This window comes from Quercus suber, unplaced genomic scaffold (genome assembly GCF_002906115.3).
Source record: "Quercus suber isolate HL8 unplaced genomic scaffold, Cork oak 2.0 scaffold_286, whole genome shotgun sequence".
Taxonomy (NCBI): domain Eukaryota; kingdom Viridiplantae; phylum Streptophyta; class Magnoliopsida; order Fagales; family Fagaceae; genus Quercus; species Quercus suber.
Genome location: NW_027069742.1, coordinates 625,694 through 648,079, shown reverse-complemented (window position 1 = coordinate 648,079; position 22,386 = coordinate 625,694). Strand labels below are relative to the sequence as shown.

General features: G+C 33.4%; 1 protein-coding gene across 1 annotated transcript; it reads right to left on the bottom strand.

Annotated features, from left to right (window-relative positions):
• Positions 1-6,733: 6,733 nt before the first annotated feature.
• LOC111987478 (uncharacterized) lies at positions 6,734-12,264 on the bottom strand. Its single transcript, XM_024019202.2, has 4 exons — positions 11,952-12,264; positions 9,888-10,010; positions 7,169-7,288; positions 6,734-6,999 (listed from the first exon to the last, which is right to left on the bottom strand). The coding sequence occupies exons 1-4, from the start codon at positions 11,986-11,988 to the stop codon at positions 6,944-6,946; spliced, it is 336 nt and encodes a 111-aa protein (XP_023874970.1). The 5' UTR covers positions 11,989-12,264; the 3' UTR covers positions 6,734-6,943.
• Positions 12,265-22,386: the final 10,122 nt, after the last annotated feature.

Sequence of the window (22,386 nt, the reverse complement as noted above, 5' to 3'; positions counted from 1 at the left end):
ATCTTCGCCAATTGCTGTACTTCTTTGAATATGGGTTCAGGAGCAACTTTGATTTGTAGACTTTGAAACATTCTCTTTTGGGTTTGGATATCTTCTAGGAGAATCTCTGCTTCCTTCTTGTTTGTATTTATGGTTGCCAGTTCATCAGCTAAGTTTTCTAAGCTAACAAGTAAGATGGCTTTTCTGTATCCTTCCTTCCAAGCAGCGTAGAGTGCTTCACGAATAGTTAAGAGATTGCTGGTATTCTTATTCCTCGTATGCCATGAGAAACATCCCTTCTTGATGGACTGTCCTAAGTGATTTTTTATCACAAAGGCTCCTCCATCCCAATTTGTTTTGCCGCGAAGGTTTTTGTTTCCTATAATAATTAAAATTTGCCATTCCTTACAGTTTGAGAAATTTCTGTAATGTCTTTTCTCTTGTAAGTCGTAGTGGTGTTGCTCTTGGAAAGACATTGCTTGCATCCATTCACTCTTAAATCTTTGGACTGTACGTAAAGCTTGATGAATGTCTGGCTCTATATTCTCAAAAATAGCTTTATTTCTTGTCTTCCAAATTGTCCAAAGAATCGCTCCTTATTCGGTCAATATCTCTATATCCCCTTGACTTTTTATATTGCAATTTTCAATTTGAGACTTCCTCCAGTTAGCCATATCTGTTGTGTATATCAAATGAGTTCTCAGCCCTTGCGCAGCACCATACCATATAGCTCTGGCAAAGTGACATGACATAAACAGGTGATCTAAAGTTTCCTGGCCTTCTCCACAAATCACACAGGTATCATCTGTAATTATTTGCCTCTTGGCTAATTCGGTTCTTATAGGTAGCCCACGATGAAGAATTTTCCACAAGAAAGTAGACACCTTAAAAGGAATCCCCAGTTTCCATAGATTAATCCAGCATTTTTTCCTAGTGTGGTCGTTACGAATAGCATTCTCTTGATTTAAGGCCGTTAACATCTTGTAGCCCTTCTTCACTTGGTATTCACCGCTACTAGAAAAGGGCCAGACTACCTTATCATTGTTTCCAAATTTGGAAAAAGTCGTACTTAGGATAGCTTCTGCTTCAGTCCTATTATAAATAGAATTAATCAAATTACCATTCCAGTTCCCCGATATAGGATCCATAGGGTCTTTAACTGTACCATTCTGTAGTTGAAGAAGATCTAAATGGTCAACACTTCTTGGCTTGTACCAAAGGGAGTCTCTCCATTTAATGCTATCCCCTCTTCCCACTTGCCACTTTGCTTGCGCCAGTGAGGAGTTCCTTGTTTGCCATATATTTTTCCACATCTTGCTTGAGTTTTTAGGGACTCGATCTATTTCCCATATATGGTTGACTTTGGGGAAATATTTACTTTTCAAGGTTTTAGCTAATAACAATTGTGGATTTTGCCCTATCCTCCAAAATTGTTTTGCTACTAAGGCTTTATTGAATGTATCTGTTTTCCTAATTCCAAGACCCCCGTTGCATCTTGTTTGGCAAATCTTTTCCCAAGCAATTGTATGAATCTTTTTCTTCTCAATATTATCACCCCACCAAAAGTCTCGCATTATTTTATCAATTCGTTTGCAAGTATCTTTTGGAAGGAGATGTATCGACATTGTATAAATTGGCATAGCTTGCATGATTGATTTGATCAAAGTGAGTTTGCCTGCTTGGGACAATAACTTACCTTTCCAGTTCTGTAGTTTACTTTGAACTCGGTCAATGATTTGATCTCCTATGTCCTTCATTTTGGTACTTGGGTCAATGGGAATCCCCAAATATTTTCCAATCTTGTTTTTCATTTGAATCTTGAACTTGTGTTGCAAATCTTCCCTTTCTTCCAAATTACAGTTTGGACTGACAGTCATGACGGATTTGCTATCATTTATTTTTTGTCCAGACATTTTACAAAAGCTTTCCAAGACCTCTTTCAAGTGCTTTAGAGTTTGTTTGTTTAGTTTCATGAATAAAAGGATGTCGTCAGCAAAAAATAAGTGTGATATGGGCATTTCTCCTTTTCGTAAGTCAATACCCTATATAAGTCCTTTATTCTCTATATCCAGAAGCATGCAAGATAAAATATTAGCACAAAGAATAAAGAGGTAAGTGGAAAGCGGGTCACCTTGTCTGATATCTCTTGTTGGTTTGATGTTTTCAGTTGGAGCACCATTGATTAGGATTCTGTAGGTTACTGTGCTTACACATTGCATAATAGAATTAATCCATAATTGGCTGAATCCCATTTTCTGGAGAACAGCTTCCAAGAAATTCCAACTTAGGCGGTCATAAGCTTTACTCAAATCTACTTTTATAGTTGCAAATTGGGCTCGGCCTTTTTTCTTTGTTTTTATGGTATGTAGTAATTCATGAGCAATTATGAGATTGTCTGAAATTAGCCGCCCTTTGATGAAGGCATTCTGGTATGGGGTAATGATGTCTTCCATAATGGGTTTTAATCTGTTTGCCAAAACTTTCGATGCTATCTTGTAGGCAACGTTACATAGGCTTATTGGTCTAAAATCTCCAACCATTTCTGGGCTTTGGCACTTTGGGATCAAGGTAATGAAAGTGTTGTTGAGTTCTTTAAGAATGAAACCTGATTTTAAAAACCCAAGAGTAGCTTGTGTAATTGTAGATTCCATGGTATTTCAACACTTTTGGGGAACCAATGCAGGAATACCGTCTGGTCCAAGTGCCTTCCAAGCTCCCAACTGAAAAACAGCATCCTTGACTTCCTTTTCTGTGAAGTCTTTGTCTAGTTCTTGCCTATGAATAAAAGATAACCCCGAAAGATTATAACTGTCCAGCTTCCTTAGTATTTCCTCCTTGCTCATCTCTTCCGGCATTTGGTAAAGCTTTTCAAAGTGTTCTCTAATATGTGTTCTGATTGATTTATCGAGGTCTAAAATCTCCAACCATTTCCGGGCTTTGGCACTTTGGGATCAAGGTAATGAAAGTGCTGTTGAGTTCTTTAAGAATGAAACCTGATTTTAAAAACCCAAGAGTAGCTTGTGTAATTGTAGATCCCATGGTATTCCAACACTTTTGGGGAACCAATGCAGGAATACCGTCTGGTCTAGGTGCCTTCCAGGCTCCCAACTGAAAAACAGCATCTTTGACTTCCTTTTCTGTGAAGTCTTTGTCTAGTTCTTGCCTATGAATAAAAGATAACATCGAAAGATTATAATTGTCCAGCTTCCTTAGTATTTCCTCCTTGCTCATCTCTTCTGGCACTTGGTAAATCTTTTCAAAGTGTTCTTTAATATGTGTTCTGATAGATTCATCGTCCTCCAACCATAGCCCCGAGTCCTGTCTAATGCGAACTACACGATTATTTATCCTCCTTTGCTTTACCAAAGCATGAAAGTACTTTGTATTTCTATCCCCTTTTTTTGTATCCAGTCTATTCTAGCTTTTTGAGCCCAAAAGGATTCTTCCATATCCAACAGTAGTTGTAGTTCCTGCTGTTTCTCTTTCTCTTTTTTAACTATCTCTGGGGTGTAATGTTGATTTTGCAAATACGTCAATTGGTTCTTCAAATCTGCTAGACGTTTATGGATATTTTCCAAATCATTTTTATTCCAATCATTACATACCTGTTGTACTCTCTTCAGTTTTGTTGTTAGTATATATGTAGTTGAACCCGATATTTTCTCCTGCCATGTCTCTTCAATGAGTTTTTTACAGCTTGGGTGTAATAACCACATAGCTTCAAATCTTTGAGGTCTTTTATGAAAGGCATGCCTTTTGTGGGTATCTAATATTAAAGGGGCATGATCTGAAATTGATATTGGCCAAGCTTCCAAACTGCTATGTTCATAAGTGTGTAGCCAGTCCAGATTAACAAAGGCTCTATCAAGCCGTTCACACACTAATTCTTCCCCTTCCCTATTATTTTTCCATGTGTATTGTACTCTTGTAGCATTCATGGGGATCATACTTGCTTCTTGGAGATAATTGTGTAGGTCTATTGCACCTGGACATGCTTGATTCCTAAGGGAAATTTTATCTTCTTGGTTAAGGACTTGGTTAAAATCTCCAATCCATACCCAAGGTCTTGTTATTGTGCTACGAAGGGATAAAAGATGATTCTGTAGGTTACTGTGCTTACACATTGCATAATAGAATTAATCCATAATTGGCTGAATCCCATTTTCTGGAGAACAGCTTCCAAGAAATTCCAACTTAGGCGGTTATAAGCTTTACTCAAATCTACTTTTATAACTGCAAATCGGGCTCGGCTTTTTTTCTTTGTTTTTATGGTATGGAGTAATTCATGAGCAATTATGAGATTGTCTGAAATTAGCCGCCCTTTGATGAAGGCATTCTGGTATGGGGTAATGATGTCTTCCATAATGGGTTTTAATTTATTTGCCAAAACTTTCGATGCTATCTTGTAGGCAACGTTACACAGGCTTATTGGTCTAAAATCTCCAACCATTTCCGGGCTTTGGCACTTTGGGATCAAGGTAATGAAAGTGTTGTTGAGTTCTTCAATGTTACTTTTATTAAAGCCTATATTACATTCAATTTTTATTCCTTATACAATTTTTTTTTCTTCATAGTAGGAGCATAGAAGTAAATTTATACAATCTTCATTCTTTATTGTGTTATTTTTCTTTTCAATCAAATAAAAGAGTTTTCTATTCCTTCATTTTTCCATCACCCCAACTAAATGCCATGAGAGAAAACTAAACCCCTTCTATACTCTACCTTTTCACCTATTTTTCATTTTCTATCGCCTCACTTTTTCACTCCCAACTAAATTAACCCTAATAGTGAGCACATATTGTGTGGGTTGGACCTACCAAAGTTAGACATCAATTTCAGCACTCAAGTGAAAAGCAAGTTACCAAGCCCTCTTTGACATTTGAATGTCGCTACGTTTGTTTTGACATTAACATTTTTAAAAAAATTAATATTTTTCCAAAAAGAATTTTCTAGAAAATTATCTCATTTTTCTATATTTGGTAGCAACTTTAAAATGAGTTGGAAAACTATCTTTTGATTTTCCTTATTTAGTTTCATTTAAAATAGAGTTGTTTTTCTTATCTAGCTTCATATGGAATAGAGTTGTTTTTCAAAAAAATTTAGCAAAAAATTTCATCTAAATAAGGGAAGTTAAGATATAGTTTTCCTTTAACCATTTTTTTTTTCCTGATACTTCTAAATAGAGGAAAATGCAAAATACTATTTTCACAAAGTTTTCCATTGAAACAAATGAATTTCACAAAGTTTCTTTCACTTGAAGTACAATAAGAGTGATGTAAATGATGATCTTAGTGAAAGTAATGTTGCACCACTTATCACAATATGTTACTTATTGTTAAAAAAATTGTGCTAGTAGTATTGTTGTTTAACGATTTACATTCTTGAAACTAGTAGCTTGTAAGTTGTAACACTAGCTTAAAAACTGTTCTACCAAAAAATGGGGGGAGGGAATTGTGCTAATGCTTGGCTCTCTCTCTCTCTCTCTCTCTATGTATACCTTAAGGTTTAGAAGAAACTCTTTTTTATAAATAAAATCAAGGTTGTCAAAATCGAAATTCTACATAGGATCGTTGAAGGTAGGTGAGATTGTAAATCGTAAGATCGGATCATAAATCGTAAGATCTTACATATTTTTAGATTGAAAGTAAAAAATACATTGATAATGACTTTGTATATTAAATAACCACATAAATTATAAATTCATCCATAAAACAACTAAGATTTCCATCATATGAAATAATTTGCATGCCATACATCGCTAAGTTTATACTAACAAAACAATTATATTTAAGTTTTGACCCAATGTATTTAAAAAGTTCAATAAATGTTTAATTAGCAACCAAATACCAAAATATTTATCAAAACATATGGAAAATATTTTCCAAGTTCTAATTTCCAAGTTTGAAATCTAAAATAAGGTAGTAAATGGAAACTAGCTAACTACAATATGAAATCCAAAAGTAAGATGAATATTAAGGTGAAGTGAACATTTAATTATTCACACTCTAAGGTTCTTATAACCACCGTCCTAAATTCCTAATTATCATAATCTATGTAGACATTATATATTTGTATACTAGAGCTACAAAAGGCATCAAGATACAATTTCACTCAACTATTCAAATTATACCACGCAACAACAATTAAAGAGCACGCTAAAAAAAATCAATAAATCAATATACAAATACAAGCATAACTAATAAAGTTATATATAAAAAAAACATTTTAGTAATATTAGAACACAAATTAGTATATTGAACAAACAAATTTAACGACATTATAACTTAAAAGCTAGCAAAGCCAACATCAAATTCTTCATTTAGAAATGATGAAGCATTCCTTCATTTTGATTATAAGTGAACTAGAAACTAAAAAAAATTGTTTAGGTTAACATAATTTTATAAAAATAAAATAAAAAGTCATACCATCACAACATAAAAAATAAAAATAAAAACCCTTAAAGCTTCATCAAATCAAAAAATTTATCCCATTTAAAAAAAAAAAAAATTCATCTTTTGGTAAGATCGATAGGATCCCATACAATCTTACACGATCCTAACATTTTTACAATCTTAGTGTGATTCTAAACGTTTTAATAAGGTGAAATCGTAAAATCGTGCGATCCTACAATCCAAATCGCGATTTTGACAACCATGAGTAAAACAACGTAAGAAGAAACTTTTATTTTTAATTAGTTGATATCTTATTTTCACCTAATATAGAACAATATTTGGATCAAAAGAGAATAAAAAAATATTCTTTGAAAAAAACAGATGTATAAATGAAGAGAAGATCTATAAGGATAATCAATTTGAAAATCCTTTACTCCAAATATTTGGGAGCTGCGACATGAATTCTTAATTCCCCAACACTATCAAGATTCAGAACTCTAGGGGCCATGAGATCAATATACAAAATTTACAGCCTTAATGAAACACTGTATTCTTTACCCTATTGTCAACTCTCATATCAAATTGGTTGGCTCACTCAAAACATACTTGGGTAGTTCATATCTTGCACCTGTAATGGAAATTCTGTAAGCTGGATGAAAGAAAATTTTGAGTAATTTTTTTTTTTTATACCAACAAAAGGGAGATTACAAAAGAAAATTTTGAGTAATTTAAGGGAAAGAAAAGAAGAGAGATAAATGAAAGGGGAAAAAGGAGGAGGAAGGAAGGAAATGATGGACCTCTTTCATCATAACAGATTGTCAAGTCAGCACTCTGAACGATCACACCCGCACTTTCCACGATTGTTTGTGCAAGGGTTAAGTCTGCTTCAGCAGCTGCTCGAAGTGCATCCCATATCTCTGGAAAGAAAAACAACATTCATATTTCAGATATCTTCTTTCTTCGCTTAACACTAAAAGATTAGTTCTTCAACTTCTCTTAACACTAAACAAACAGTACATGTAGATTGCACATCAAATATAACAACAAAACATGTTTACAGCAAAATATACATACACATTTACAGCAGAATATACATTACCGTCATGTTGATGACTATAAACAACATAGAACAGTAGAAACTAGAAAGGAGCAAAACATCCAGACTAAAATATAATAGTTTGAGAACCTTCATGCAACTTAGCTTTAGCAATCATAGTGCAACATTTAAGTTTATTTTTATAAAAAATATGGGTCAAGAATTAAACAAATGTTTGATACGAACTTTAGACAATAATGATATCACTACATTTTTTAACAAGAATTTCATCTTACTTCATAAACAGTAAAACAAGAATATATAGCAATAACAACTGATAAAATATGACAATGTCAACAGCAAAAATGACATGTTTTGGATCTAAAAAAGAAGTGATATAGTTTTGATCTCAAACTGTACCATTAAATACAGGTAGACAGACAGATGAGAAAAGTAGATGGTATGAGGAAGTGGCAAAGCAAACAAAACTCATCTTTAAACCTGAACTATGATAATTAATAGGATGGGCTTGACTAGCAATTACCACAACTTCCTCCAAAGTGCTGATTATACTGAGCATGTTTCATCAAAGTTACTACTAAAATATAATATGTGCGTGTATGTTTGAACTAGAAACCAAATGCAAATGACTACCTTCTAAAAGGGCAGAACCCATTTATTCTCTAGTGTCAAAGAATGGCAAGCTCCTACTGATCGAGACAATCTCTGGATGTCAAAACTAATGTATATGGGGATAAGACACAAGCCTTGATTGGGCAAGTTGTGTATGCACTTGGCTTAGTGAACTAAGACAGCTAAAGCTAATCAAATAACCATAAAATATGCAGCTATGAAAAGAAATCGTTTTGTAGAAGATTATATTAAGAAGACATGCACTTGATAGGATCCAGACTTGTTTTGGTGAACCAAGAGTACTTTGTCCCAGTTAAATAATGTCTACTCCCAGTGCTCATAACTGTGAGAAGCAAACTTTTGATTTACAATCTCAGATTTTAAACCTGCCTCCCCAACCACAGTAATCAAAATACAATATGCTATCACATATAAAAGAGGTCCAACAATATGAAAACACTAAATTCATTTTCACAGCAATGAATGATAAGCATGTTTAAAACAGTATCCATGAATGTCAATACAAAACTTCATGCAGAGGTTCGCACTTTCTATGAATGTCATTCTCAAAACTAGAAAGAGTTATAATGAAACTAATTCTGGTCATAATCAGTAATATCAAACATATTTTATCAAGTTCTTGCCGTACATCTTTTACCAAACACTTTATAACAGAATTTTGGACCATTCTGATCCAGTAGGTGGGGGAACATGCTCAATATGCCGGAATAAATTCACCAATATGCTTACTGGCTGATGTGGTAACAAACATTTCAACTTAAAGAAGTGAGTGTCCTTCTTGCAGACCTTTAAGTAAAAACTAATGGTTCGTATCAGCTGATACCCAGAACAGTGAACTCTTTCAGTTTACTGAAAAGGACCGAGTTTAGTTAAACATTTGCTTTTAGAATGAAGAGACAAAGCATAGTAACTATCACGGATATGAATAAAAGCAACTCTTTAAGTATGCTTTCACAAATTAAATATCTTAACATAAAGAGAAAAGATGGGCCCCAAAAAGGGGACCCGAGAATCAGGATAAGCCTGCAATTTTTCATATCATTATTCATGCTTTTGCAAGTTAACCACACATGATAAACTATTGTACAACTGTTGGCATCCATCCCAATGCATCTATATGCCAATGTCAGAAACTAGAAATATCGTCATGATGCAAATAGGCACAATGTCAAACATAAATTCTCTCTAAGAGTATCATTTATTTTGAATAATCATTAACAGTCCATATGTCTCCCATTTGTGTCAACAACCATATAGCACAAATTCTATATAGATCAACAAACTTAATCCAAATCTTCATTCTACAAAACAATCATGATGTAAAAAAATATGTTGAGCTCATATGTGTTCTTTGCAATCACTCATTACTGATCTCTTGAAGTAAAGGTTTTTCTTGTGCATCTTCTGCTAGAATAGCAGAAACAAAATAACTGCTAGATTTTCATTGCAATCTCTACCATAGATGCTTGCCATAGAATCTTCAAATATTTACTTCCTTGGGCTACAAATATGCCCGAAGCATAAAAAGTCATGGGCCATCAAATGGAACTTTCAACTAAATCATACTGATGCAAAAGCAAACAAGAAAAGAAAAAGTCAAATCTTTTTTGTCCCAACTATACAACAGATGTACTATCTAATGCCCTTAATTTTTAGTTACTCATGATTTCGGAGGGTTTGGAGTAGGGTTGTTACTAGATACCCAAATAATTTTGAAACATGGGAATAGCAGAATTTGACAAAACTATAAAGTTAATACGTAAACAATATATGCGCATACAACATGCATTCTTTGAGAGCATACACAAGTCCCATCGAAAAAGTACCTTTCTGGCCACCATAGTGTGGAGCGGTATCCCAAAATTCATCACGCATCTGCATTAGTTGTGTCCTTGTAATTGGTTCAGTATGCTTCCAAGGTTTCGGCTTCTGAATTTTCTTAAAATCCCCTGAGATCATATAAAAGTATTGTTATCACCATCAAATAAATTGAATTAGCTAGGAAAGACATAAGCACATAGATAATTTGATACATACGCATAAATGCATATATGTGCATTTGGCTTGTTTATGGGAGAGGGGGAGAGATATGATGAGGACGAGATAAGTGGATATATCGTGTATGGGTGATAGTGGTGGCAGCAACAACATTAACTTTGGTTTTTGTGTCACAGTTGTGCCATTAAATATTGTTTAGGTCACAGTTCATAGGAATTATTTTAGGATATAATCAAATATTGGAGAGCTATGACTCCTCTATTGCCTATTGGAGGATTCCCTCTATTTCTTTCTCAGCATTCAAATTGCTGGTCATTCTTAAGGGGACCAAGTGTAGAAGGAAATAGGCGTGCACGGCATTTATGCCAATAACTTAGAATGGCACAATTGAGAAGATCCTTCAAATATCAATAGCTTGTCCTTCACACTCAAATGGAGTGTTAGGGAAGCTAGTAGAAGATATATACCTCATAGTGACATAAGGCAATCGAGTTGTGTGTTGCTTGCATTTGTATGGATGAGCCTATTTGCATCCTAAAAGAAAATGTACAGCTTTTTAAAGTATCATCTTTTTCCAGGTACATCTATACTTTTGCTAAACAAAGTAAACTAATAAAGAAATAAGCTCATTCAAACACACACTTAGTGGTATGTGTATCCAGTCTATCTTTCCTCTTCACTAGGCAACTCGAAGATTTGCAGCCTATAATGTACCATATCCGGCAGTGGCTCAAATAGACAATCAATTGGAAAGAAGAAGAATAAAAAAAAAAAAAAAAATTGAATCGAAAACGTAATGACAAAATAAATTATAACAAATTGACAAAAATAGTGCAGAGGACACTTGTTGGTTGACAAATGTAATTGATTAAACTTACTCTACAAAAAATCCATTCTTGCAAACACAACCCCCCCCCCCTCCCCCCCTTTTTTTAATCTCATCTGCATTCCAATTAAATAAAAAACCATGTCCAAGAAGACCGAGGAGGCCTTGGGGAGAAGGTAGCACACTAATTCTATCTTCCTTTCCTGCTACTAGGGAAGCGCATGCTACTTTTACTACTTAAAGCTTGAACTTTCATTCACCTATTTCACATAAGAAAAAGGAGGCAAGCTTGGTATGATCTAACTAACAATATTCCAACCATGACATTGACGAACAAACATGGAAGAATTTGCATGCCTACATTACTACCATTGCTAAAAAATGAAGCAGTGAGTCAAGCGTCTACTGCACTTTCGGCCCCTATTTATTGGAACCTATGCTATTCCCTTAATACTCTGTTCATTTCTCAATATTTGTAACAGATTAGTGCTTTCCCTTCTTTTCTTTCAAGGAAGACGCACGTCAATCACATAGATCTTTCCCTCAATAGGCTCATAAGAGGTCTTCCCCCTTTGTTTCAAATCTAGGAAATCAATTTAGAAATTCTGTTTTTCAGTCTATGAAATCTTTGATCTCACCAATAACAACAAAAACAACAACAACAACAAATCTGAGTTCTCACAATTGCTATCCTTCCTCATCATCATCATCAAGTGCCAACATTATGATATAACAAACAAATCCCATTACAGATACACAACAACAAAGTCAAGATTTTGTCACTCAAAGAACAAAAAAAACCTTAAAATATTGTCTGTGAGCTACAGCACATGCAACAAACAAGGAAAAAAAAAAACTTAAGATGCACCATTATCAGTGATTCTAACATTATACACACAACCAAGAACTAAACTATGCATAATAATAATAATAATAATAATAAACAATGGCACACACATTATTATTTTTTACAGTACAACTCAGAAACATTTTTCTTCAAGCAATACCAAAACTTTGAACAAATCCCAGATAACCCAGATAGAAAAAGAAGCAGTTTTAGTATTACCATCGGCTTTGGCCTGAGAAGATCCAGAGCAACCCATTGTAGTAAGTTCCAAAGAGTCTTCAGACAAACCAGAATAAACTTGGCTTTTTTTTTTTTGGTTACTTGAATCTTCTTGTTGAAAAACGAGAAGAAACCAAAGCTTATGGCAAAAGTATAGTAATAAAATATATGTGTGTAGTAGTTGTAGTAATGGCCTAATGGGTTGATTAAAATAAAAAAAGTAATGGCCTAATGGGTTTCTTCTTCTTTCTTTGTTACTTGAATCTGGCAGCTCTTCATTGCTTCGATTTTACCATTTTGACTGCCACAGCTGTTATTATATATTATTACTATATATATGTATTGACAGCCTAAATTTAATATTTAATACAAATCAGAGACTCTTGCCCTGGTTTCTTGGTAGCTTTGAAGTTCCAGCTTGGGGTCCACGTCCATGGACTTATCCTCTATTTCTATTTCTTTTCTTTTCTTTTCTTTTCTTTTATATATTTGTTTGGTGGAAAATTTCTTACTAATATAAAATTTTAGTTTTTTTTTTCAAATAAAATTTTAAGTTTTTATATCATTTTAAGTAAATGGTTTATATTTTTATTGGGATCTATACATTAAAAAATTATTAATATTATGATAGAAAATTAAAAATTAAAAAAAATGACAAATTCTATTTTAACTTTCTTGAAATTTTTGGTAATAGAATATTAGTTTGAGTAGAATTTTAAATTCCCTGAACTTAGACAATTGAGCTTTACCTAAATTAAACTATTCTAAAAATATGGTAAGACATATAGAATTTTTAGTTTTTTGAAACTTAGGTTATAGAATTTAAATATCTTTATGAATACTTATATTGTGTGTGTGTGTGTGTTTTAGTTTGATAATATATGTATTTTATTAATGAATACTTGTACTATGATATATTTTTAACTCAAAAAAAGGTTGACATTTTTTGTGTGTCAAGGTAGTTACAATGTGCTGTTAGCGCTCGAACTATTTTCTTCTTAAACCTCCAATCTCGAAGCACTTTGTGCATAGAAATGTGCCTACACTGTAAATCATTTTAATTTACAAATTTTGCAATTTTTTTAATGTTACTCTATCTTAGGAGAAATTTACTTCCAGTTACTCTCTTTAAGAGCATATATAAAATCTTAAAGAACCATGGAAAAAATATATGAACGAAATTTTACAAAAAAAATTTTAAAAAAATTCCAAGACTTCATTTTGTATAATAATAGATATCAATATTTATATTTGCAATAAATTATTAAGCAACTAGTTTTCAATTAAACATGTATAACATTTTGTTTTTGCCGGCTTTGTTTTTTAATAAGCATCGCGGCACTAGATTGCACTTTTTTTTTTTTTTTTTTTATGCAACCATCAAATTTTTAAATTTTTTTATTAAATAATGGTAGAATTGAAAAAAAAAAATTGTTGGTTGAGAGTTACACTTTGTTTCGACATTAACATTTTTAAAAAATTAATCATTTTTCAAAAAATACATTTTTTAGAAAACTATCTCATTTTCTTATATTTTGTAGTAATCTTAAAATGAATTGAAAAAGTATTTATTGGTTTTTCTTATTTAGTTTCGCGTAATATATAGTTGTTTTTTAGAAAACTTAGTTGAAAACGACTCTGTCTCACACCAATTAAACGTGTCTAACATTTTGGTTTTGCGTGCCTTTTTTTTTTTTATACAAAATAGAAATTCTATTTTTACCTAATCTAAGCATTATGACACTATATTTCACTTTTAATTTGTTATGAACATTAATTTTTTTATTAAATATTGGTAGAGTTGAAAGAATATGTTGGTTGAGAGTTACACTCTGTTTGTTTTGACATTAACATTTTCTAGAAAATTAATTATTTTTCAAAAAGTATTTTCTAGAAAAGTATATCATTTTCCTATATTTGGTAATGAGCTTCAAATGAGTTAAAAAAGTATTTATTGACTTTTCTTATTTAGTTTCGTGTGAGATGCAATTGTTTTCTAGAAAACTTTAGTGGAAAACAACTCTAACTTACACCAAGTCAAATAAGGAAAGTTAAAAGATAGTTTTCCTTTAACCTATTTTTTTACAATATTACCAAATATAAGAAAATACAAAAAACTATTTTCACATAAAGTTTTCTATTGAAACAAACAACAATCTACACTTGAGAAGTTTTCTTAGAACAAAACTATTATAGTATATATTTGTACTATATATATATATATATATATATATTTTGCGTTGTTTCTTCTCTCTAATTTAATTATTGTCCAACTTGTTTGTGGAATAACAAGAGTCATGTAAAAGTCATTTAAATTAGATTCTTTACGTGATTCTAATTTTTTTTTTTTCAAAAAAATTCTTTATACATTTTAAAAGGTTATCATTTCAAAAAATTTCTATAATGAAATATTATTATTGAGCATTAGTTTAACACACATTATGTGTAGATTAAATCTGTAAAATTTAATTACTAAGTGTTTTTTTTTTTTTTTTTTTTATAATTCAATAATTGGAGGTAGAATGATTTAAACTCTGAATGTCTCTATTAGAAATACAAGAAGATACTAGCCAATTGAGTTACAAGGCTCTTAACTAGAAAATGGTAACTCTAGTATAGCATCCATAGTAGTTGTTGCAAAAATTATGCCATTTTACCACATCAAAAGCCTATTTTATTATTTTACCACATCATTTTACAATATCTCATTTATTAGATGTTCTATATTTTTACCACTTCATTTAAATATTATTTCTTAATTCTTTTTAATACTTATTTTATTCTTTCTTTATTATTTGTTCCTAAAGGTAATATTTGTTCCTAAACAGTCATATTTTCAAATATTCTTATTCTAACGGTAACATTTTCAAACAATCCTCTTATTTCAACTGTCATATTTTTAAAAATAAATATTTTCTTAAGAATTATAAAATTAAAAAAAAAAAAAAAAAAAAACCTCAGAACCTGTCACCTTAAAAAAATATAAAAAATGAGAAGAAGGCACATCCTTATCGTGAATAGCTGAAGGAGAAGACGAAAGAGATAATTAGGATGAGAGAGAAAGATGAATAAAAAAAATATAATAAAACCATATGCCACAGATGTCTGTACCGTGCCAAATATGTGAAGATACTGTAGCATGTTGCAAAAATTATGAGTTTTGGAACATCTGATATTTGGTGTTTTTTGGTGTTTGGTGTGCCAAATATTTGACATTTGGCACATTTAGCACATCTAGTGTGGATGCTCTTATATAACTTACAAAAATTGAATTAAACTCTTTGAATGATTTTGAAATTGATTTGGATTTTGGAATGGAAATGATAGACATTTTGCAAATTCATCAAAACTTAATTGATTTAAAAAAAAAGAAAAGAAAAGAAAAGAAAAGAAACTAAGCATCATAAAATGAAATTTTATTGTATTCATCTTGTGGTAAAACGACACTAGCAAAGCATGTCTTCATGCCTATCATTTGGTGAAAGTCTGATCTAAAATTCTGTGATACTTGAAGGAGGTAGCCAAGCATCATAGAAGCCATCCTCAAGCCAGATTTGATCTTCCCCATTAGAATTTATGTTTTGGACCTTCATAGAACTCTTAGTTCTTTATCTTTTTGGCATGGTTATAAATGAGCTGAGTAATATAATTTAAGCATGATTAATTTATTTAATTTTGCCAGAATATAGAAGATTTTTATTAAATTTTGAATATTGGTCTAGGACGGAACCTAATGGTGTTAACTTTGGTCTGTCTGGGAGGGACTACCCAATAATTTCCCACCCAAACCAGACCACAATAATCTCTCTTTCTTTTTATTTATTTTCTAAATATATATCATTGACCCTTCAATTACCCAAAAACCCTTCAGTTTACGTTGTACCTATAGAAAAATTCCAAAAATATTAAAAATATATACATAAATAATATTTTCCAGAGGCTCTATCCCTATGGTCACATACTCACATTCTATTCTCATTATTCATTGCCTCTTTCCATTATATTTAATATAAAATTTTTTTTTCAAATAAAGTTTTAAGTTTTTATATAATTTTTTAAGTCAATGATTTATATTTTTATTGCGTTCTATACATTAAAAAATTATTAATATTATGATAGAAAATTAAAAATTAAAATAAATGATAAATTCTATTTTAACTTTCTTGAAATTTTTGGTAATAGAATATTATTTTGAGTAGAATTTTAAATTCCTTGAACTTAGACAATTGAATTTTACCTAAATTAAACTATCCTAAAAATACAATAAGACATATAGAATTTTTAGTTTTTTGAAACTTAGGTTATAGAATTTAAATATCTTTATGAATACTTATATTGCGTGTGTGTTTTAGTTTGATAATACATGTATTTTATTAATGAATACTTGTACTATGATATATTTTTAACTCAAAAAAGGGTGACATTTTTTGTGTGTCAAGATAGTTACAATGTGTTGTTAGCGCTCAAACTATTTTCTTCCTAAACCTCCAATCTTCAAGTACTTTGTGCATAGAAAGGTGACAACACTATGTAAATCATTTTAATTTACAAACTTTGCAATTTTTTTAATGGTACTCTATCTCTTAGGAGAAATTTACTTCTAGTTATATCTCTCTTTAAGAGCATGAATAAAATCTTAAAGAACCAAGGAAAAAATATATGAACGTAATTTTACAAAAAAAATTTTAAAAAAAAATTCCAACACTTCATTTTGTATAATAATAGATATCAATATTTATATTTGCAATAAACATGTATAGCATTTTGTTTTTGCCGGCTTTGTTTTTTAATAAGCATCGCGGCACTAGATTGCACTTTAAATTTTTTTATTTTTATTTTATGCAACCATCAAATTTTTTTATTTTTTTATTAAATATTGGTAGAATTGAAAAAAAAAATGTTGGTTGAGAGTTAAGCTCTCTTTCAACATTAACATTTTTCTAAAAAATTAATTGTAAGGACTCAATTTGGATTGACCCTGAGTGATGGGTTTTCAGCCCAATAAGCCCAAATAATAAATTTATAGAGAGTGGGTTGACAGGTTTAGGTGCTGGCCGTCGATCACTATGTATGAACTTTTCTTATAAAAAATGCTAAGAGTTTCTTTACAAATAGGAGGGATGCTCCTCGGCCTGTGGCCGAGGAGGAGGCCTTATTGTTCTTTCTTTCCCCCCCCCCCCCCCATCCAAGCATATGATCAATAGTGAATTAGAATCAAACATCTAAGAAGTATATGAGCATGAAGAGTTCTAGCATATTTGATCCTACTAACACAGTTAAAACATCAAAACATGAGTAAACAAACAAGCGATTTGGGTGTGGATATTGCGGATTGGTGGTTGTAGTGGCAGTGATGGTTGATACTTGCTATTGGCTATTGGTTTGGCTGTAGCGGTGAGTTGTGGTTGTTATGGTGGCTATGGTTTGGCTATGGCCACGGGCAGAGCTACACTTACCAGTGGAGGGGGGGGGGGGGCGCATATTTGCAATTTAAAAAAAAAAAAATATTAGACCTATTTTTTTTTTTGGAGAAGAAAAGGATCCACTTTATTAACATGTGGAAAAAATATGATGTTACATCAACATAAACTAGATAGGTAATGTCTAGTGCAACAGATTCCATCCATACAGTTAGCTCTCCTAGCTAAAGCATAAGCAACTCCGTTGCCCTGCTGCCTAACATGAGAGAAAGAACAAGTTTGGAACAAACCCCTTAAAGACTTACAGTCTTTTATAATATGACCAATACTAGACTAGTCTGGATAGTGACCCACTAATGCTTTTACAACAAGCTCCGAGTCTCCTTCAAATACAGCATGTCTCAAGCCTAACTCCTCCATGAATAACATCGCTCTCCTCGCTGCCATTGCCTCAAGCACTTCCACAGTCGATGACATGTCAATTTTTTTTGCTAGTGAGCCCATAACTTGACCCAAATCATTCCGCACCACAACATCGATCCCTGCTTTCTCTTCGTCCACGAAATAAGCACCATCATAGTTTATCTTGTACATTCCTTCAATTGGTGGTACCCAGCGCTGTGTCCGAGCCAGCTTTCTCTTGGGTTTGCCATCTGGATTCCCGTGGAACTTAGTGAGCAGTGCTATTGTCGCGTCAAGGATCTTCTCAGTGGCAAGTGCTGCTTATTAAAATGCATTTTGTTATGTTTGTTCCATATAAACCACGCAACCACCATGAATAGCTCCATATTTTCTTCCTGCTGCCTTACTGAGAACACCAAGTCTGTAAAGGAACCCGTACCCCGATCTTGGCTTCTTAATTTCTTGAACCCGTGACCCTAGCAACCCAACACTTTATCACAGTCCCTAAGAGTGTGGAGGACTGTTTCACTTGCTCTCTCGTAGTTGCTGCATAACGGTGACCCTATCACTTTTCACCGATACAAGTTTGCCAACGTTAGGAGTGATTCAGTGCACGCTCGCCAGCCAAAATGTTTTATCTTATTGGGGATTCGCAAGCTTCATATTCCTTTCCAAAAGTTCCTCGAATTAGCAATATTTGACCTCAAAGCAGCCTCCCTGTTTTCCAGCTCACCTAGTAGCTGATACCCGGTCTTTATCGAATAGTTTCCGTCCTAACTCCGTGGCCATATAGTACAATCTACCTGTGGCGTTTTGCAAAGTGGGATAGCCTTGATTCTCTGAGCCAAGCAGGGAGCAATTTTCTGATCAATCATCTGTCCATTGTTGTCTGGTATATAAGTGAACTAAATGTGGAGTCATCTTCACAATCCTGCGTAAGTGGTACTGCCTCGGTTGGAAAACTACCCGGAATCCAACTATTCTTGAATACCCGAATTTGTGACCCATCATTAACCCTCCATAACATCCCCTTCTCAATGACATGCCTTGCCTTAAGTATACTCTACCAAGCAAATGAGCCCTTCTTACTTTTTGCCACCAATACCGAACTTGTAGGGAAATATTTTTTGTTGAAAACCTTAAACAAAAGAAACCTTAAAATTAATATTAGACCTTAAAATTAATAGTTAACCCCTCCAAAAAAATAAAAGTTGGCCCTTACAAAAAGTAATTGAACAACTAATTGTGGGTTCCAAAAAATATTGGTTAACAACAACAAACTATCCATCTTGTAAGCAAAAAAAAATACTTCTTTTTAGTTTTTTCTTCTCTTAATTGGTAAATTTTTGTTGTTGAGTTCAAATGGTAAATTTTTAATAAAAGAAACTTCTACTTAGAGTTATTTTATTTTATTTGGATTAAGTCTTTCAATGTTCTTGTTAAGTTTTGAGTTGTTTGTCAATACTTGATTTAGTCATAAAAATGTTAAATGAAGAAAACTACACCGAGGATATGTAATGTTTGGGAGTGACAATACTTAAAAAAACAATTCTCTTGAACACACACACACGTGTGTGTGAAAATATCAATATGTAGTTGCGTAGTGAATGTATATATAAATATGTAATTCAGCCCCCCAAACCAAAATTTTTAGCTCCGCTCCTAACTGTGGCAATGGGTTATGGTTGTGATGATGGGTTGTCTTGTGGCTGGTGGTGATAGNTCTTTTTTTCCCCCCCTCTTTTACTTTACTAGCTTTTCTTTTATAGTTTTATCTTCCTATCTCCTACTTCCATCTGTTGATCATCTATTTGCCTCTCTTCTGGCCGTCCGTCCCATCAGAGGCCTTATCGGTACTCAAGTGGTTCACTCTGATCAACGTTATCCTGCCAAGGGGTTACCTCCCCATTAATGCTGGCCAGGGGGGTTAGTTGAGTGCATTAAATGCGAGAGTGACAGTTTACTTTGGGGTTAGTCTCTCCCCAAAATCACCTTTGTCAGGCCGAGGATAAGGTGGTCCTCGGCGTGGATTGGGAAAATAGGCTTTCCCCACTTTAGTCCAGAATAGCTTGTGCTCCTCGGCATGGGCCTTGGGTCTGCTACATGATGGCCGAGGCTATCGGGCCCATGGGCCCCACAATTAGCTTCAACACATGTTCTAGAAAACGTATCTCGATCGAAGGTTTTGATACGTCCAATCTGGAGAAATTGATTTATGGTTTGTACTGATGCTGGCGGCTTTTTGACTGCCCGATGCGCGTTTTTAGCGTTTCAAGACTTAATGGGCCCACATTAAATTTTGGCGGCACCCGTTTCCCACTTTCAACGGCATGATCTTTTGCTTTTATGAGCAAGCGGTTACATTTGGGGAACCTAAGGGGAGTATAAATACTCTGTTTGAACTAAGAGTTTCATCATTTTCGCGCTTACAATTATTGATGCATATAGTTTGAATCTGGTTTGACTTGCACACTATCTGAAGAGTATCGTCATACTTCTGTAAGTCTTCTTTTTCTAGTGACCCAATTTTCCTTGATTTCATTCTTCCTTTTCTCTTTTAGAACTTTTAGTTGTCTTTGGGAATGGGTAAGTTTAAGAAGTGGTCGAGTCCGATGAGATAGATGAACAAATTCATTATCGACTATGGAATACCCAATAATGTGATTGAAGTACTGTGAAGAGGGAGAGTGGTACCTTAGGAGGAGAGAGGGTGAGGTCGTGATCCCATAGTCGCTTTTGTAGAAGGAGGGATGAGAATCCCTATGAGGCCGGTGACCCTCAATTACCTTCAGGCATTTTCGCCTGGCTCCTACTCAGTGTGCTGTGAATGTATTTAGGATACTAAGGTGTGTAGATACCCTGAATGAGAAATGGGGCTGAGACTGACTCACCATGATGTGAATTGGTGTTACAACCTTCATCACCTGAGGGGTAAGACATATTATATGAAAGACAGGGACGATAGGGTTCGTCTTATCCAGTGTCTTCCTGATTCCAATAAGGGGTTGAACCCAAGATTTCCTCATAGTGTCGGGAGAGTGGCACGACGGCTTTCATTGCCCAACCGTAGAGGGGGAGCCAGGTAGGGCATCCGAAATACAAGATAATCTAGGTCTCAGCATTTTCAAGTTTTATACCTGTATACTCGATTTGGTTGATTAACCATAGGAATTTCGCTTTTCTTTTCGCAGATCCACACGCCTTTGCACGTCATTTCCACCTGGTTAACAAAGCGGATTTGAAAACCGTTCTCAGGTCGGAACTTTTCTTGAATGAACTGATAACCAAGTCAGAGCTGCTCATAAAATCCTCGGATGCGACCCAGCTCAGACGTCATTCCCAGTTCCGCAGCACGTAATTAGAGCTCGTGACCCTTGGCTTACGCAGATTACCGTGGTGGAGAGCGGTTTTGCTTTTACTGAGGGGTCTTATATACCTGAAGGTATTCCGCTATCAGGTCCCTCTTCATCCCGGCAAGTAACGGTGGCCGAGAAAGGACCATCTAAGAAAGCAAGGGAGGTGGTTGAACTGAGTTCCTCCGAGGACGAATATTAGTGTGTTATGGTGATAGGTTGTGGTTTTTTTTTTTCCTTGTGGTGGGTGGTGAGTTATGGATGCCACAGTGTTTGTGGTTGGTGGTGGAGGTGGCAATGGTGGGTGGTGACGAGTTGTGGTTGGTTGTTGTAGATTTTGTGATGATGTTTTTTTAATTATTTTAATGAGTTGTTAATATTATTTTAAATCAAATGCTAAAAAAATAGAACTTTTGATGTTGGATGTATTTTAAAGTGAAGTGGTAAAATAGATAAAGTGGCATTTTGAGATGGTAAATGCTAAAAAATTTAAAACCTTTGATACGAATGCTTTAAGGGAAGTTAAGAGATAAATTTCCTTTAACCAATTTTTTTATAATATTAAAAAATATAAGAAAATGCGAAAAACTATTTTCACATAAAGTTTTCTATTGAAACAAACAACAAACTAAACTTGAGAGGTTTCTTAGAACAAAACTATTACAATATATATTTGGACTATAATTTTTTGCATTGTTTCTTCTCTCTAATTTAATTATGGGAAAGGTTTTGGTGCATACTTGTATGCAGTAATTACTACATACAGGGGTATGTGGCAGCAAAAAGAAAGAGACATATGTTCAAGGGTCATGTGCAATACACATGATCAGGTGGACCTTAGACGCTTGTCATTTTCTTTTTGCTGCCACATACCCTTATATATAGCAATTATTGCATACAAGTATGCAGCAAAACCTTTCCATTTAAAAATTTTCCAACATGTTTGTGGAATAACAAGAGTCATTTAAAATTCATTTAAATTAGATTCTTTACATGATTCTAAAAAACTAAAAAAAAAAAAAAATTCTTTATACATTTTAAAAGGTTATCATTTCAAAAAATTTCTATAATGAAATATTGTTATTGAGCTTTTAACACACATTATTTGTAGATTAAATCTGTAAAATTTAATTACTAAGTGGTAATTTTTTTTTTTTGATAATTCAATAATTGGAGGTGGAAAGATTTAAACTCTGAATGTTTCTATTGGAAATACAAAAAAATACCAACCAATTGAGTTACAAAACTCTTGAATTAAAC

Excerpts from the sequence above, each read along its gene's own strand:
- LOC111987478 (XM_024019202.2), bottom strand. The coding sequence starts at position 11,988 with ATGGGTTGCTCTGGATCTTCTCAGGCCAAAGCCGATG. Across the intron at positions 7,289-9,887 it reads ACACTATGGTGGCCAGAAAG|AGATATGGGATGCACTTCGA; the intron begins GTACTTTTTCGA and ends TTTTCTTTCCAG. Across the intron at positions 7,000-7,168 it reads AATCTGTTATGATGAAAGAG|GTGCAAGATATGAACTACCC; the intron begins GTCCATCATTTC and ends TTTCCATTACAG.